We start from the raw sequence: 15,946 nt of genomic DNA on the forward strand, positions 1-15,946 counted from the left end.
CATACACTTGATTGTTAATACTGTGTTGTTACCTCAATGATCCAGAGCTGTGTTTTTGTTTAGTGATAGTTGTTTGTCCTGAACAGTTAAACTGCCTGCTGTTCTTCAGAAAAATCCTTCAGGTCCCACAGATTCTTTGGTTTGCCAGCATTTTTGTGTATTTGAACTCTTTCCAACAATGACTGTATGATTTTGGGATTCATCTTTTCACACTGAGGACAACTAAGAGACTCATATGCAACTATTACAGAAGGTTCAAACACTCACCGAAGCTCCAGAAGGAAAAACAATGCATTAAGATCCAGGGGTGAAAACTTTTTGAAGTTCAAGGTAAATTCAACTTATTTTGTCTTCTGGGGAACATGCAAGTATCTTCTGTAGCTTCCGAAGGGCAATAATAAATGAAAAAATGTGATATTTAGGCAAAATAAGAAAAGTGTAGGCTACACATCCTCATCCCGTTCAAAAGTTTTCACCCTTCCTTTCCTTCTGGAGCATCAGTAAGTGTTTAAAACTTCTGTAATAGTTGCATATGAGTCCCTCAGTTGTCCTCAGTGTGAAAAGATGGATCTTTATATCATATAGTCATTGTTGAAAAGGGTTCAAATACACAAAAATGCTGAAAAACCAAAAAGTTTGTGTGACCTGAGGGATTTTTCTGAAGAACACAGAGCAGTTTAACTGTTCAGGACAAACAAGGGACTCATGAACAACTAAACAAAATTAAGTGTATGTAAACTTTTAAATGGGCTCATTTTTTATAAATTCAACAATTATTTTCTCCTGTGCGCTATTTTGTAAATGTCTTTTATGTGAAATGTCTTATTCAGGTCAGTACTAAATAAAAAATAACATGCATTTTGTATGATCCCTCCTATTTTGCTAAAATAATTAACGTTTTACACATTCTGCAAGATGTACTTTAACTTTTCAACTCAATTGTATAATCAATATAATGCAAAGCAATGCAATAGCAATGGCTAAAACGAAGTGGATGGTGGCCAGTCACTTTATTATGTGTCTGTTTTTTTAAATACTTTTTCCTGAACGTAAATGTATCTAACCTGAGAATGGCAACAACAGAACACTTAGAAATTGGTAACTTGCAGAAAGTTGTTCAGTTTCATAATAAACAAGTAAGTGTCACCTGCATGTTTAGTTGCTCAAAATGCATTAGATATGCATCAGTGTTATTTTAGTATTATTGAGATTTATTTTTAGATTTTCCGTTTTAATTTTAGTTAATGTTTTCGAGTGAAACTAAATGAGAATTGCTTTCTTGGCAACTAGCTAAAATGAAACTATACTTCATTGTAATATTTATTTATTATTACTTACAATTAATTATTATTTATTAATTATAACTAATTATGATTTAACAAAATGGTTTGTTTTAGGTGCCAATTATTATTAACAATAAAAAATCTATAGTAAATAGCACATAGCGGCTTTCAGCTTTAAATATTAAGTAAGAATTTTCAGGCATTTTGAGTCTGACTCACTGACCTTGTACTTCACATCTGAGTCATAATTTAAAGATGATGTTGGTGGCACTGCTATATCCTGTGGAGGAAAACAGTTGAAAAACCATTACTTATTGAAAAACTACTGAAATAAACTGCTCTGATCAACAGATAATGGAAGTGACGTCACACTTTGTTGTGATGTTTTTCTGGACTGCTGTGTGTGTGAGAACACAGGATCCTCTGAAACTAAACTCCAGGAGCATTCAGGACATCAACACTAACGCAACATCACCACTGTGTTTTCCCATCGGAGACAACCCATACCCTAAATGCGGTATGAAAATGCATTGCTTTATATGCAGAGAGATAAAGAAAAAGTGATTTTTTCTAATGAAGGAATGTTATGAGATTAATACTTTTTTTAGCAAGGAGTAGAACACATTAAGTTGATCAAAAGTAACAGTAAAGATATAAATTCATAAAAGAATTCTGAAAAATAAAATAAGATTTCCACAAAAACATGAAGTAGCACAACTATTTCCAACATTAACTGCATTTCCATTACCCTTTAAATTGTGCAAATTGAAAATAGGGAATGGGAATGTTTCAATTGCGCAAAAACTCCCATATATCATACAAAAAAAAAAGTTTCAAGCTGCATTTCCATTACAGATTTGTCCAAAACTTTGGCACTATTTTATAAATGTAGATTAAAAAGTATTGCAAAATGACGGCGTTTCCATTAACTGATGTTATGCGACTAAAACTTATTTTTTTCCTCTCGTGATAAGTCATGGCAATGGATTTTTGTGGGATTTTGGATATATTTAATCGAATGGGACCTGTAAATGCGAAAAAAAAAAAAGTTTCCATTGCCGTTTTGCTAAATATTCCCTTTTCGAATTGCCCGAAAAACCACCTCATGTGAGCGTCAGTATTGTTTTCGTCAACGATGACGAAATCATTTCGTTGACGCCACTTTTTTTCATGACGATAACGAGATAAAAATGTCTCGTTGATGACTAAAACATGACGAGACGTGTGTGAGTTTTCGTTGACGAGACGAGAATAGACGAAAATGTTAGTGGGTGGTCCGTCAGACGTTTAAAATGCATGACATATCCGCTTATTGTGCATGCCAATTAAAACTTAAAAAGTATCTGCCGCTATGGCAAGCCGTTTTAGCATTAAATACTCTTTGCTATACTAGTATGGCAAGCCGTTTTAGCATTCCATCCTTGTTTGTCTTTTATTTTCTAAAACATTCCTTCATTATTGTAATTATTGGTGAAAATAGTCGATCCGGAAGCTCACATTGTGTTGAACTATAGATCTGCTATTTTCAGAACTTATAAGTGACACTACTCAACAGCAAAATACTTACTGACCTACATTAATTTGTTAAAAGACTACTTTTTCCCCTTTTTTTGACTAAAACTAGACTAAAACCTTTTTGACTTTTCGTCGACTAAAACTAGACTAAAACCTTTTTGACTTTTCGTCGACTAAAATTGGACTAAAACTATCACATATAGAAGTGACTAAAATTTGACTAAAACTAAGAAGCATTTTAGTCCAAAAGACTAAGACTAAGACTTAATCTAAGATGGTTGTCAAAAACAACACTGGTGAGCGTTTAAACATTTTTGCAATATATGGGAGTTTTTGCACAATTGATGCATTTCCATTAGGCGTATTTTCAATTTTCAGTTTCAATTTGCGCAATTTAAAGGTTAATGGAAACACAGCTATTGACACATAACATCGGTTAATCGCTTAAGCTACAATAATCAGACATGTTTCTTGTGCCGCAAATCTGCATGGTAGCTGTGTTTCAATTACCCTTTAAATTGTGCAAATTGAAAATACGCCTAATAGAAACGTGTCAATTGCACAAAAACTTCAATATATTGCAAAAAAGTTTTTTTACGCTCACATGAGATGGTTTTTCAGGCAATTCGAAAAGGTAATATTCCACAAAACAGCAATGAAAACGTTTTTTTTTTCTCCGCATTTACAGGTCACATTCGATTCAGTGTTGTTTTCGTCAACGATGACGATGACGAAATCATTTCGTTGATGCCACTTTTTTCCATGACGATAACGAGACGTTGACGACATAAAAATGGCTCGTTGATGACTAAAACATGACGAGACGTGTGTGAGTTTTCGTTGACGAGACGAGAATAGACGAAAATGTTAGTGGGTGGTCCGTCAGACGTTTAAAATGCATGACATTTCTGCTTATTGTGCATGCCAACTAAAACCGGAAAATATCTGCCGCTATGGCAAGCCGTTTTAGCATTAAAAACTCCTTGTCATACTAGTAGGCTATGGCAAGCCGCTTTAGCATTCCATCCTTGTTTGTCTTTTACGTTTTAAAACATTCCTTCATTATTGTAATTATTGGTGAAAATAGTCAATCCGGAAGCTCACATTGTGTTGAACTATAGATCTGCTATTTTCAGAACTTAAGTGACACTACCCAACAGCAAAATACTTACTGACCTACATTAATTTGTTAAAAGACTACTTTTCCCCCTTTTTTGACTAAAACTAGACTAAAACCTTTTTGACTTTTCGTCGACTAAAATTGGACTAAAACTATCACATATAGAAGTGACTAAAATTTGACTAAAACTAATAACCATTTTAGTCCAAAAGACTAAGACTAAGACTAAATCTAAGATGGTTGTCAAAAACAACACTGATTCGATTAAATATAAACAAAATCCCACAAAAATCCATTGCCGTGATTTATCACGAGGAAAAAAATATGTTTCAGTCGCATAACATCGGTTAAAGGAACTGTATGTAGGATTGTGGCCAAAACTGGTACTGCAATCACTTTCAAAATATTGTAGAACGGTGTATCCCCTCCCCTCCCCCCTGACTCGAGGTTGCCAGCTAAGCTGCAGGATCCGTTCTTAGCCGTCTCCATCTTTCAAACGTATCTCCTATACAAATCCTTGTTTTATTTCAGACTTTGTCACGACGTATTTCGGATTCATAACGAGGTCTTTTAGGTTTCGTAACGTTATACATGTTTTATCCGACACGTTCGCAGCTGCAGCTGTAACTAGAGCAGAGCTGGCAACCCGGATGACGAAACTCTACTGACTTCGTGATTGGCAGATAGCTGGAGGGTGGAGCCTCAGGCCAAAACACAAAATGACAACAATAACATCAGTTGTGGGCTGCAACTTTCACTTTTAAATGACAATATCCTGGCCGGACCATAGTTGTCAGCGATATAAGTATTTGAAATGAACATGATTTCTTAATGTCTAGTGACATGTCAGGGCCATTTTATGATTAACTAAAATAAATTTCTTACATACAGTTATTTTAATGGAAACACTGTAAATTCGCAATACTTTTTAAATCGACATTTATAAAATAGCGCCAAAGTTTTACGCAGATCTATAATGGAAACGCAGCTACAGAGCATTTTCACAGCGCGTCATCCATCGGACATATTGGTGGCGGCACATAACGTAACCAATGCCACTGAACCGAATGAAACTTGCTTACTTTGCTGATTATTGCTGCTGAAAATGGTCAGTTACTCTCATGTTTTGGGCTGTACTAATTAGTCCGAACGGGAAAAACATTTGGAGTCCTACAGACTGCCAAAAGTTATAACAAACCAACGAAAAGAGGAACAAAAGGCATTTGTGGTTGGCCAAACAGTAACATTGACTATTAGAATTGATAATTGCAATAGAGATATTGGCGCTGAAAATGTAGCTTTCATCTCAAGAATAAATTAAATTTAAAATAAATTACAACAGAAAACAATAACTTTAAATTGTAATAAGTAGTTGACTTTTTACTGTAATTTTAAGCAAATAAATGCAGACTTGGTGAACAGAAGAGACATTTTTTTTTAATCTTACTGAACAAACTATATTGCATATAGTTGTACTGAATATATAATAACAGTATATGTCCATACTAACAATTCTGCTTGACATTGTGAAGCATTGAGAACTTCTTTGCGTTTACACCTACAGGTATAAATGCAAATATTCAAACAGATGTCAACTCCAGTATTCCTACTGAAAACAACACCATTCCAGTGCCATCGAGTGCAACTACTGAATCAGTCCTCACTACAATCTTAACCAAGACAGCCGTCACTTCCATAACTCTGGAATCAAATACAACAACCAAGTCAAATCCAGCAACAAGCATTCCTACGGTCACATTACATCAATCTCTAAATTCATCTGAAGACACTAACTTCACGAGTAAAACAACACAGAGTCCCATGATAGTGAAGCTTAAAAATCTGGAAGTTGGACGGAATGCAACCAAATCAACAAACTGCAACTTTGACCCCTGCGTTCACCTTCAGGAGACCTGCTTCAACGGACCCAACCACTCATGCATCTGTCCCGGCGTGACCTTAAGCTACCAGCCTCCAGACAGCCCCTCGCTCACTGTCACAGCGGTCACTCACAACTTAGCGCTAGTTAAATGGTGTGCGCCTTATTCACCGGTACTGGAGTACTGGTTAGTCATCCGACACGGAGGTTTAGTGCAGAAGAACATGAGTTTCAGCTCTGCTTTCCGTGAGGGGTTCGTATCAAACCTGACTGCTGGTCACATCTATCATATCTGTATTCAAGCCGTCAACGGCGCAGGATCATCAGGCCCAAAATGCGCCTCTGTCCGGATGGGTTTAAATACAGAGGTGTATTTGTACAGTCTGTTAGCAGTGTGCTGCGTCCTGATGGTGACTGTGATAGTACTGACCATCTGTCTGTATAAACAGAGTAAGAAAATACCAGTAGCGAACCCACATCTGACACGATTAATCGCCATTCCCAACCCAATATTCATTAACCCATAGAAAAGAACAGGAGTGGAAGAACTTACCTCATATACCTTTATATACAGCAGCATGGGAGAACTCCTGGCTTATACAGAGGAAATTATTGGAAAATGTTCTGTAAATAAGAGTTTATTAGATATGTATTTAGCCAGTAGTATTTAATAGGTAATAACTTATATTGTTAAATCTTACCTGCATATGTTGCATGACCCCCACTGAAGTCCAGAATCTTGTGCATTTATAAAATACATTTGATTTTATGCACACCACAACTAAAGTAAAATATGTGAATGAAATCAGTTGTTATTACTGTAGACTATTAAACATTTTATAAATGTTTACTGAGATAAACTAAAATATTTGCACAAATATTTTTTTAAAATAATTTCCTTTTTTTTTACATTTAGTTTAAGTACTAAAATTAATAAACTGGAAAAAAAGAAAAAAAAACTAATAAAACCAACAAAAACAAATACAATTAAAATAAAAAAAAAGAATTAAAAATATTTAAAACTACATGCCATTTGATATTAAAAACAAAAAAAAACATTTTAAAATATAAAGTTAAAATATATGTTATAAATTATATTTTAAAATAATAATAAAAAAAACATTAATTATATTAAAATAACAGTCAGTTCATCATTTACACAAACAGACAGAAAGCTTTGGAATTAGAATGCAGGGGTTGCACAATTTTTACTTCATCAAAAAACTTGGAAGATAGGATTGTAAATGTTCTAAAAATATATATATAAAATAACAGGAGTGCATAGAAAACAGTTTTTCAGTACAATTTTAATAAACTTAAAAACTGCATTTAATTATTTAGTGACTACTTAAAACTCGTTATTTATAGTTGTATGCTCAGTCTAAATCAACTACTTCAACAGAAAAGCATATTACTCTGTTACTTCTGTTTTTTTACATCGCAATTCACAGTCTTGTGCAATTTGGATTTCACTTAGCTAATATTCAAATAAATACTTAATCTGATCATTGTCTTCAGACTCTTTGTATTTCTTTTGTATATTGTACGCAGCAAATATGTAGAACCTTTCTTTTCCCAGTCCTATTGCACTTACTGAAAAAGCAAATGATGGAACCTCAGAATACTTCACTATGTGCATTTGTTGTATATTTTTATTCTGACAAATTGACTTAAGTTCATTAAAAGTGATTTTAAAAAAAGTTTCCTGTGGAGTTGAAAACCATATGCTGATCAAAAGTGACACCGCATCAATTTAATATTGTAAGCAAAAAAATAAATTTTGACTTTGTACAGACTAAAGTGTCTTAATTACAAAAGCAAGATGTGGCATCAGTTTCCATTCTGCGCAGAGACTGATTATCCAAACCACTTGGTCAAAGCTCAATCTCAGATGACTGTACAACTACTTTGTGTTGTTCAGCACCTCAACGGTCTTTTTACCGTAATGATAGTAGCTGTAACCGGATACTGTAGTCGTCAGAGCGGTAATGTACCTGTAAACAAACAGAATGCACATTTGTTGGAATTGGACTCAGTAATCAGAATATGCATCAATGACATTGATATCAGGATGTGATTGTGATTGAAGAAGTAAAACCTCACCACAGTGACTGCAGTAAAACACTGTCAGTGTAGTGAAACACAGGCGCAGCGAGAGACGCCGCCACCAGAAACAACTGCACCGCTGTGTTGATCTGAAACACACACACACACACACACACACACACACACACACACACACACACACACACACACACACACACACACACACACACACACACACATATTATTTTTTCTATTTTAACAGCATATTTTTCACAAAATAATTAGAGCTGCAAAAGGATTAGTGGCAATTAATCAGTTGTGTGTGTATATGTGTGTGTACTGTGTATATGTATTATAAAAATAAATACACACACATGCATGTATATATTAAGGAAAATAGTTAACTTTTATACTTTATGTAAAATATTTTTATATAATAAAAATTATATAAAACATATATTTTTTAAATATCTACAAATATGTGTGTGTATTTATATATTATACATAATAAATATACACAGTACATACACATACAGTATGCAAACAAACTTTTATTTTGAATTGATTAATCGTGACTAATTGTTTCGTAGCTCTAAAAACAACAGATTTATAGTAATGACCATCATAATGGTCATTATAAGTCATAAAATAAAAATAATATACTCTCAGTGTTGGTCAAAAAAGAAAATCTAATAATAATCTAATATTGGAAGAAATACAAACTGAAACATTAAACATTAAAAATGCAAAAAAAAAAAAAAAAAACTATTATGGCCAAATGATTGCCAGAAATAAATTACTACTGTATAGCAGAATGTACATCTAATAATATAATAGTAATACAGTTATTAAATATATTAAAATAGGGCCCTATTATTGCAAAACATTTTAAGTAAAATGGAATCCACAAAAAAAAAAAAAAACACTGAATCTAAGAAAAAACAACATTTTTTTTTTATTATTTAAAAAAATAAATAAATACAGATTTTAATAATGTAATTTTTGTAACACCATTATTCAATTGTAAACGCCTTATATTTCAAATAATTATACATGCCTTTTTTATTATTAACATTTAATTAAAAAAGAAAAAGATTTTGAAAAATGTGTAATATGTAAATTTCACCATTTATAGGGAGAAATATTCATGTTTTGGTGAAAAGATTAAATGGTCCACCTTGCTGATGAGTGTTGGTTTCAGGCGAGCAGTGGTGTAACACGGGTTGAAGAATTTACTGAGTGTTACCTGAAGAGAAAATAAAAACAAAGCGATGATTACACAGCAAAAATGATTCTAGGTGATTCTAACTTAGATTACTGTCAAGTCAAGTCAAGTCACCTTTATTTATATAGCGCTTTTAACAATACGGATTGTGTCAAAGCACTGCACAGTAATTAAACAGCACAATAGTGTGTAAGTAACGCATTATTGTAAACAATCAATTAGAAATCCGGAAATCACAATAGTATATGATATCGCTGGAAAGTGTCCCCAACTAAGCAAGCCAGAGGCGACAGTGTACTGTACTGTGTAAAAAAACTAATCACAAATCTGAAAAAGCATTTTCAATAACAATGTTTGGATTTCAAATCAAAATAATGGATAAATGTGTTTGTGGAAATTAGGCTTGTGCTGTGTGCAAGCTATTGTGCAATAATTGCGCAGTTCTAAAAACAAAATGCGCTGTATGATCAAACATTTAGGTGAGAAATATATATTGTTGAAATATGTCTAAAAAATGCTCCGCTCCACCCCTCAAATAAAAAAAAACTGATTTAAATAAAATGCGGCTTTAAATAGATTAGTATTGTGATCGGATCGGCAGATACTGCTTTCTATGATCGGAATTGCAGTCATTATACAAAATTATATTGTATGTATGCATTTGATTTTTACAGTTTTTTTCTGTTTTGACTGTTACACTCTATTGCATTAATTTGAAATAGCTAATCACAATAAGACAATAAAGCACCAAAAGAATGATTTCAAAATTGAAGACTTACTGGAGGTGGAACTGTTTTGTAGCGCACATAGAAAACAGCAGCAATCAGCGCTATGTCTCTGGAAAGGATCAATGCTGTCAGTGGAGCTGTGAGGAAAGACAAGAGACTCATGAGTGAGAGACAAACCTAATACTGCTGGCCTAACTATTAACAACTGATTCAGAAAGAAACATCATGTTTAAAACATTTGATCTAACTATTATAACGAACTCTGTGTTTTATAAAATCTTCAAAGACTGAATATGGATTGATGTAGCAGCTTGATGGGTGTGGGCTGGTAAGCAAAAAGCTGTTCAAACCTCTCAAAGGGAAATAAAAGAGCACCACTAAACCAAGATTTTCACACTTAAACCGCAGCTTCCTCAAGAGGATTCTTCCTGTTCTAAGTGTTAAATGTGTTCTGATGAATTAAAGGGACAGTTCACTCAAATATGAAACTTTTCTGTTAATTTACTCATCCTCAGGCCATCCAAAATGTACACTGTTGCTCAAAAGTTTGGGATCAGTAAGATTTTTAATGCTTTTTTTAAGTCTCTTCTACTCATAATAATAAGTTTCATTTATTTGATAAAAAAACACAGAGAAAAAGTAGTATTATAAAATATTATTGCACTTCAAATTAACAGTTTTTTTATTTGAATATACTTTAAAATATGATTAATTTCTATGATGCCAAGCTGAATCAGCCATTACTCCATTCTTCAGCGTCACATGATCTTTCAGAAATCATTCTAATATACCAATTTATAAATTTTATTATCAATGTTGGAAACAGTTGTGCTGCTTAATACTTTTTGGAAAGTGTGATACTTTTTTCAGGATTTTTGATGATTAAAAAGTTCAAAAGAGCAGCATTTATTCAAAATAGAGTTCTTTTCTAACAATACAGTCTTTACTATCACTTTTTCTTAATTTAACTCATTAAATTATGTTCTTTTTAATGTTTTATTTATCAAAGAATTCTAAAAAAAAAAAAAGTATCACAGGTTTCAAAATAATATTAAGCAGCACCACTGTTTCCAACACTGATAATAAAATATTAGAATGATTTCTGAAGAATCATGTGACACTGAATACTGGAGTAATGATGCTGAAAATTCAGCTTTGCATCACAGGAATAAATTATATAATTATAGACGTATATTAAAATAGAAAACCACTGTTTTAAATTGCATTTACATTTCACAATATTACAGTTTTTTTCTGTATTTTTGATCAAATAAACGCAGCCTTGATGAGCAGAAAAGTCTCCTTTAAAAAGCATTAAAAAATCGTACTGACCCCAAACTTTTGAGCAGCAGTGCAGATAACTTTTTTCTTCAGCAGATAGATTTTTACCTCAAACCGTGAGCCTTCAAGAATCATAAGATGAAGGTCAGTGGTGAAAGGCACTTTAAGAGCCAAAAACAGCACATTAAGAAACACAAAATTAAAACCTGTGGCTCCTGAAGACATTTTGAGGCCTTATAAACCAAAACAACTGGTCTGTTTGCCACTATTTTGGATCATTTCGAGTCGGAGTGACTGTCAAGACGTCTGAAAGCCAGTTTTGACTGTGTACCATGTAGATCTGTGCTGCTTCAGATGATTTTGCGAACTGGTCTTTCAGTAATAATGTTCAGTTTTTTTGCACAGACGGATCGTTTTGCTTCCTACGTCTTCATTATATGATTTTGTGATCCCTGATATCCTTTTTTTGGACTCTCAAAATGCCAATAGCCACTGACTTGCATTTTTTGAATCACCAAGAATCACGGTTTAAGCTAAAAATCAGAAAAATAGACATATTTTTTCTGTTATACTGAAGAAAAAAGTAATCTACATCTTGGATGGCCTGAGATCCCTTTTAGGAATAATCCCTTTAAATCTGGGTCTGCTGTTCAAACTACAATGACAGAATTTAGGTTTTCACAAGATCTGTCATCTCACCTGGGATGAGTTGTGCATATGTCAGACTGACGTAAAGAACACTGATGAGAATCTTATCAGCCAGTGGATCCAGAGCACTTCCCAAGGCTGACTTCTGATTGGGCCAGTTACGTGCAATGTAGCCGTCCAACTGAAAGAGAAACCAATAATCAATAGAACAGCTTAAGGATAGTTCATTAAGCATTAAAATAAAAAAAAAATTAAGCATACAGATCACATTTTTTTTAACTTACCAAGTCTGTTGCTCCCGCCAGTACAAAAAGCCCTAGAGAGACGTGGAAATACTGCTCTATGATTAAATATCCCAGGACAGGAGACAGAACAATCCGGGCCATACAGAGGTAATTAGGGATCGTCCATGGATTCTCATACTGTGCAAAAATGACATTACATGAGGTTTTGAATATGCATGAACAAACAATATTTAAATCACACTTGATGTCAATACATGTTGTAGATATTAAAGCAAATTTCACTTTTTGCAAAGAACACTGCAAAAAAAGATTTTCCTTCTCAATATTTTTAGTTGATGAAGCAGTGTTTGAAAAAACAACACTTTTGTTTTTTTAATGTAATATACTAATTCATATACAATTAATAACATTAACTGTAACATCTTTTATTTTACCAAAAACTGCAATTCATCAGCTTATAAATTTAAATAAACATTAATAATGTATTATATATACACCATTTATTAGCTAATGAATGTAACATAACATGTCATAATAGTTAATAGAAATTAACATATAAACAATAAAAAAGCTTTCAGAATTTGTCATTTGGATTGATTTTTTACATTTAGACTTTATTTAGACTTTAATAAATACAGCGTTCATATGCATTTGCATGCTATTTTATATGTTTACTTTATTTTAAAATATTGCACTTTTTTGTAATATATTTTTTTCGTAATTTAATAAATTTACATTTATTTATTTTAATTTAAAGAAATCTATTTTCAGATTTTTACACTTTTTCTCTGAACTTATGGCCATTGTAGCTCCCCAGACACTAGTTTGAAAACCCCAGCTGTAATTTAATAGCGTAAAAGGTCAGGAGAAGGAATATAATGTGATAATAGTTAATAGAAATTAACATTTAAACAATAAAAAAACTTTTAGAATTTGTCATTTTGACTTTTTACATTTATTTAGATGGATTTTTACAACATTTTAATAAACACAGCATTCATATGCATTTGCATATTATTTTATTTGTTTACTTTTATTTTAAAATATTACTCTTTTTTGTAATTATTTCTGCGTCATTTTAATACAATTTAATTCATTTACATTTATTTATTTACATTTAATGAATCAATAAATACAGCATTCATATGCATTTGCATGTTTTTTTTATTGTTTACTTTATTTTGAAATATTACACTTTATTATAGTTTACTTTTATTTTACAATTATTTCTTCATCACTTTAATACAATTTAATTAACTTACATTGATTAATTTAAATTTAATGAATCAATAAATGCAACATTCATATGCATTTGCATGTTATTTTATTTCTTTATTTTAAAATATTACTTTTTGTCATTATTTCTACGTCATTTTAATACAATTTAATTAATTTATTTAAATTTAATGAATCAATAAATGCAGCGTTCATATGCATTTGCATGTTATTTTTTTATTGTTTATTTTGAAATATTACATTTCATTATGGTTTGCTTTTATTTTTGTAATTATTTCTGCATCTTTTTAATACAACTTAATAATTTACATGTATTTAGTTAAATGTAATGAATCAATAAATGCAGCATGCATATGCATTTGCATGTTTTTTTATTGTTTATTTTGAAATATTAAACTTCATTATGGTTTATTTTTGTAATTTTTTCTGCATCATTGTACTACAATTTAATAATTTACACTTGATTAAATTGAAAGAAATCTTTTCACATTTTAACACTTTTTCTCTGAACTTATGGCCCTTGTGGCTCTCCAGACACCAGTTTCAAAACCCCAGCTGTAATTTACTAACACCCAAGGTCAAAACAAGTGTAAAAATAGTGTAAAAAGTCAAATAACATGCCTGCCTCACTCACCAGCTCTTTAAACTGGAAATGTCCCTCATTAGCTCCAGGTGAAGAGGCTCCTTGATCTTCCCTCTTTTCCCTTGAATCCTGTCCAGAGGATTTTTCTTCCAAAACTGGCTTTCTAGATGCTTCAGTGCAAAACCCATTTGTAGCATACAGACCAAAACTACTGCTCGACAGCGGCAGATACAGCCTGCACTGATGTTTCGGGAGTTTTGCTCTACAAACAACAGAGAAGAGCTGGTCTGATTTCTGGCTGACTTCTCTGTGAAGGTCCAAAGAGGAGCTCCAGCATCTGTTCTTCAGTCTCTGAAGCCATTTGAGTTGTGTTGTAGTGTTCTTCTGCGGAAAGTTAGCAGATGTTTTGTCATGGCAGCCGTAGTGGCAGGTGGCAGCAGTGCTGACAGTCAGTCTGTGTGTTATTTGTCCTTTAGCACAGCTCAACCAGCTCTTCCTACAAGCCGTCAAAAACATGTCAGCGGCTTTACCTCAATAAAACTAGATGAGCGATATCTCCGATCTGTCTAACCGAGCATACAGCGGCATTTTTCGAAATTAATTCGTTCATATTACTTTTTATTTGAGACATTCATTTCTGTCGACCCACATGTTTCTGTCCTGCCGTGTTCTGCTTCGTCAATGTTCACGACAGTTCTGTAGAAGGGGGCGGGGAATTAAAGGGAACGCGCACTAATAAGAGAAATGAAAATAAATATGAGATACATTACCAAAGGTTTTTGAACAATAGGATTTTTAATTTTTTTTTTTTTTGAAGAAATGTCTCGTGCTCACCAAGCCTGCATTTATGTGATCCAAAATACAGCGTAAGCACTAATATTGTGAAATATTTTACTATTTAAAATAATTTATTTCTATTTGAATGCATTTTAAAATGCAATTTATTGTCAGCATCTTTTCTCCAGTCTTCAGTGTCACATGATCCTACATAAATCATTCTAAAATGTTGATTTGCTGCTCAAGAAACCTTTCTGTTTTTGTTATCAATATTTAAAACAAGTACATTTTTTCAGGATTATTTGAATAGAAAAATCCAAAGATCAGCATTTATCTAAAATAAAAAGCTTTTGTAATATTATACACTATACTATTCAAAAGCTTTGAGTCAAAAAATTATAGAAATTGATACTATTATTTAGCAAGGATGATTTGGATTTATCAAAAGAGATGACAAAGACATTTATACTGTTACAAAAGATTTCTATTTCAGATAAATGCTGAACTTTCTACTCATCAAAGAAATTCTATTTAGCTGTTATCATCATAATAATAATATTAATAAATGTTTTTCTGAGCAGCAAGTCAGCAATTAGAATGATTTCTGTGATCAAAGATACATTTTCTGCACAATTTCTCCAGTTTTAAGTGTCACATGATCCTTCAAAAATCATTCTAATATGTTGATTTGCTGCTCAAGAAACATTTCTGTTTTTATTATAAATATTTCAAATAGTTGAGTACATTTTGTCAGGATTCTTTTGATGACTACAAAAATCCAAAGATCAGCATTTATATAAAATAAAAAGCTTTTGTAATATTATACGCATACTATTCAAAAGCTTTGAGCCAGTACTTTTTGGGGGAAATTAAATTATAGAAATGAATACTTTATTTGGCAAGGACGATTTAAATTGATCAAAGTGATGATGAAGACATTTATAATGTTACAAAATATTTCTATTTCAGATAAACACTGTTCTTCTGAACTTTCTATCCATCAAAGAAAGCTGAAAAAATTATAATTTAAATGTTTTCAACATAATAATACTAATACATGTTTTTTGAGTAGCAAGTCAGAATATTAGAATGATTTCTGAAGGACCATGTGACTGGAGTAACGATGCAAAAATTCAGCTTTGAAATCATAGCAATAAATTCAATTTTAAAATATATTCAAATAGAAAAGTTATTTTAAATAGTAAAAATATTTCAGAATTTTACTGTTTTGCTGTATTTTGGATCAAATAAACGCAAGCTTGGTGAGCAGAATAGACTTAAAAAACATTAAAAATCCTACTATAATTAATTAATAACATTATCTTTTATTTGACCAAAAACTGCAATTTTTAGTTTATCAGCTAATAAATTTAAATAAAC

At 32.1% G+C, this 15,946-nt stretch overlaps 1 protein-coding gene across 1 annotated transcript; it reads right to left on the reverse strand.

Moving 5' to 3' along the window:
- Window positions 1-7,431: 7,431 nt before the first annotated feature.
- On the reverse strand, window positions 7,432-14,457 carry crls1 (cardiolipin synthase 1). The gene is made up of 7 exons (XM_073827298.1): window positions 13,841-14,457; window positions 12,010-12,147; window positions 11,777-11,906; window positions 9,848-9,933; window positions 9,021-9,089; window positions 7,901-7,992; window positions 7,432-7,791 (listed from the first exon to the last, which is right to left on the reverse strand). Exons 1-7 carry the CDS (start codon window positions 14,303-14,305, stop codon window positions 7,701-7,703), a joined length of 1,071 nt encoding a protein of 356 aa, XP_073683399.1. The 5' UTR covers window positions 14,306-14,457; the 3' UTR covers window positions 7,432-7,700.
- Window positions 14,458-15,946: the final 1,489 nt, after the last annotated feature.

The sequence above is a fragment of the Garra rufa genome, chromosome 21 (genome assembly GCF_049309525.1).
Source record: "Garra rufa chromosome 21, GarRuf1.0, whole genome shotgun sequence".
NCBI lineage: Eukaryota > Metazoa > Chordata > Actinopteri > Cypriniformes > Cyprinidae > Garra > Garra rufa.

Bases quoted from the DNA above. Each gene is read 5' to 3' on its own strand.
- crls1 (XM_073827298.1), bottom strand. From the start codon at position 14,305: ATGTTTTTGACGGCTTGTAGGAAGAGCTGGTTGAGCTGTGCTAAAGGA. The intron at 9,934-11,776 runs GTGAGATGACAG...CTTTCCTCACAG, and splicing joins ATATGCACAACTCATCCCAG to CTCCACTGACAGCATTGATC. The intron at 7,792-7,900 runs GTGAGGTTTTAC...GTTTGTTTACAG, and splicing joins GTTTTACTGCAGTCACTGTG to GTACATTACCGCTCTGACGA.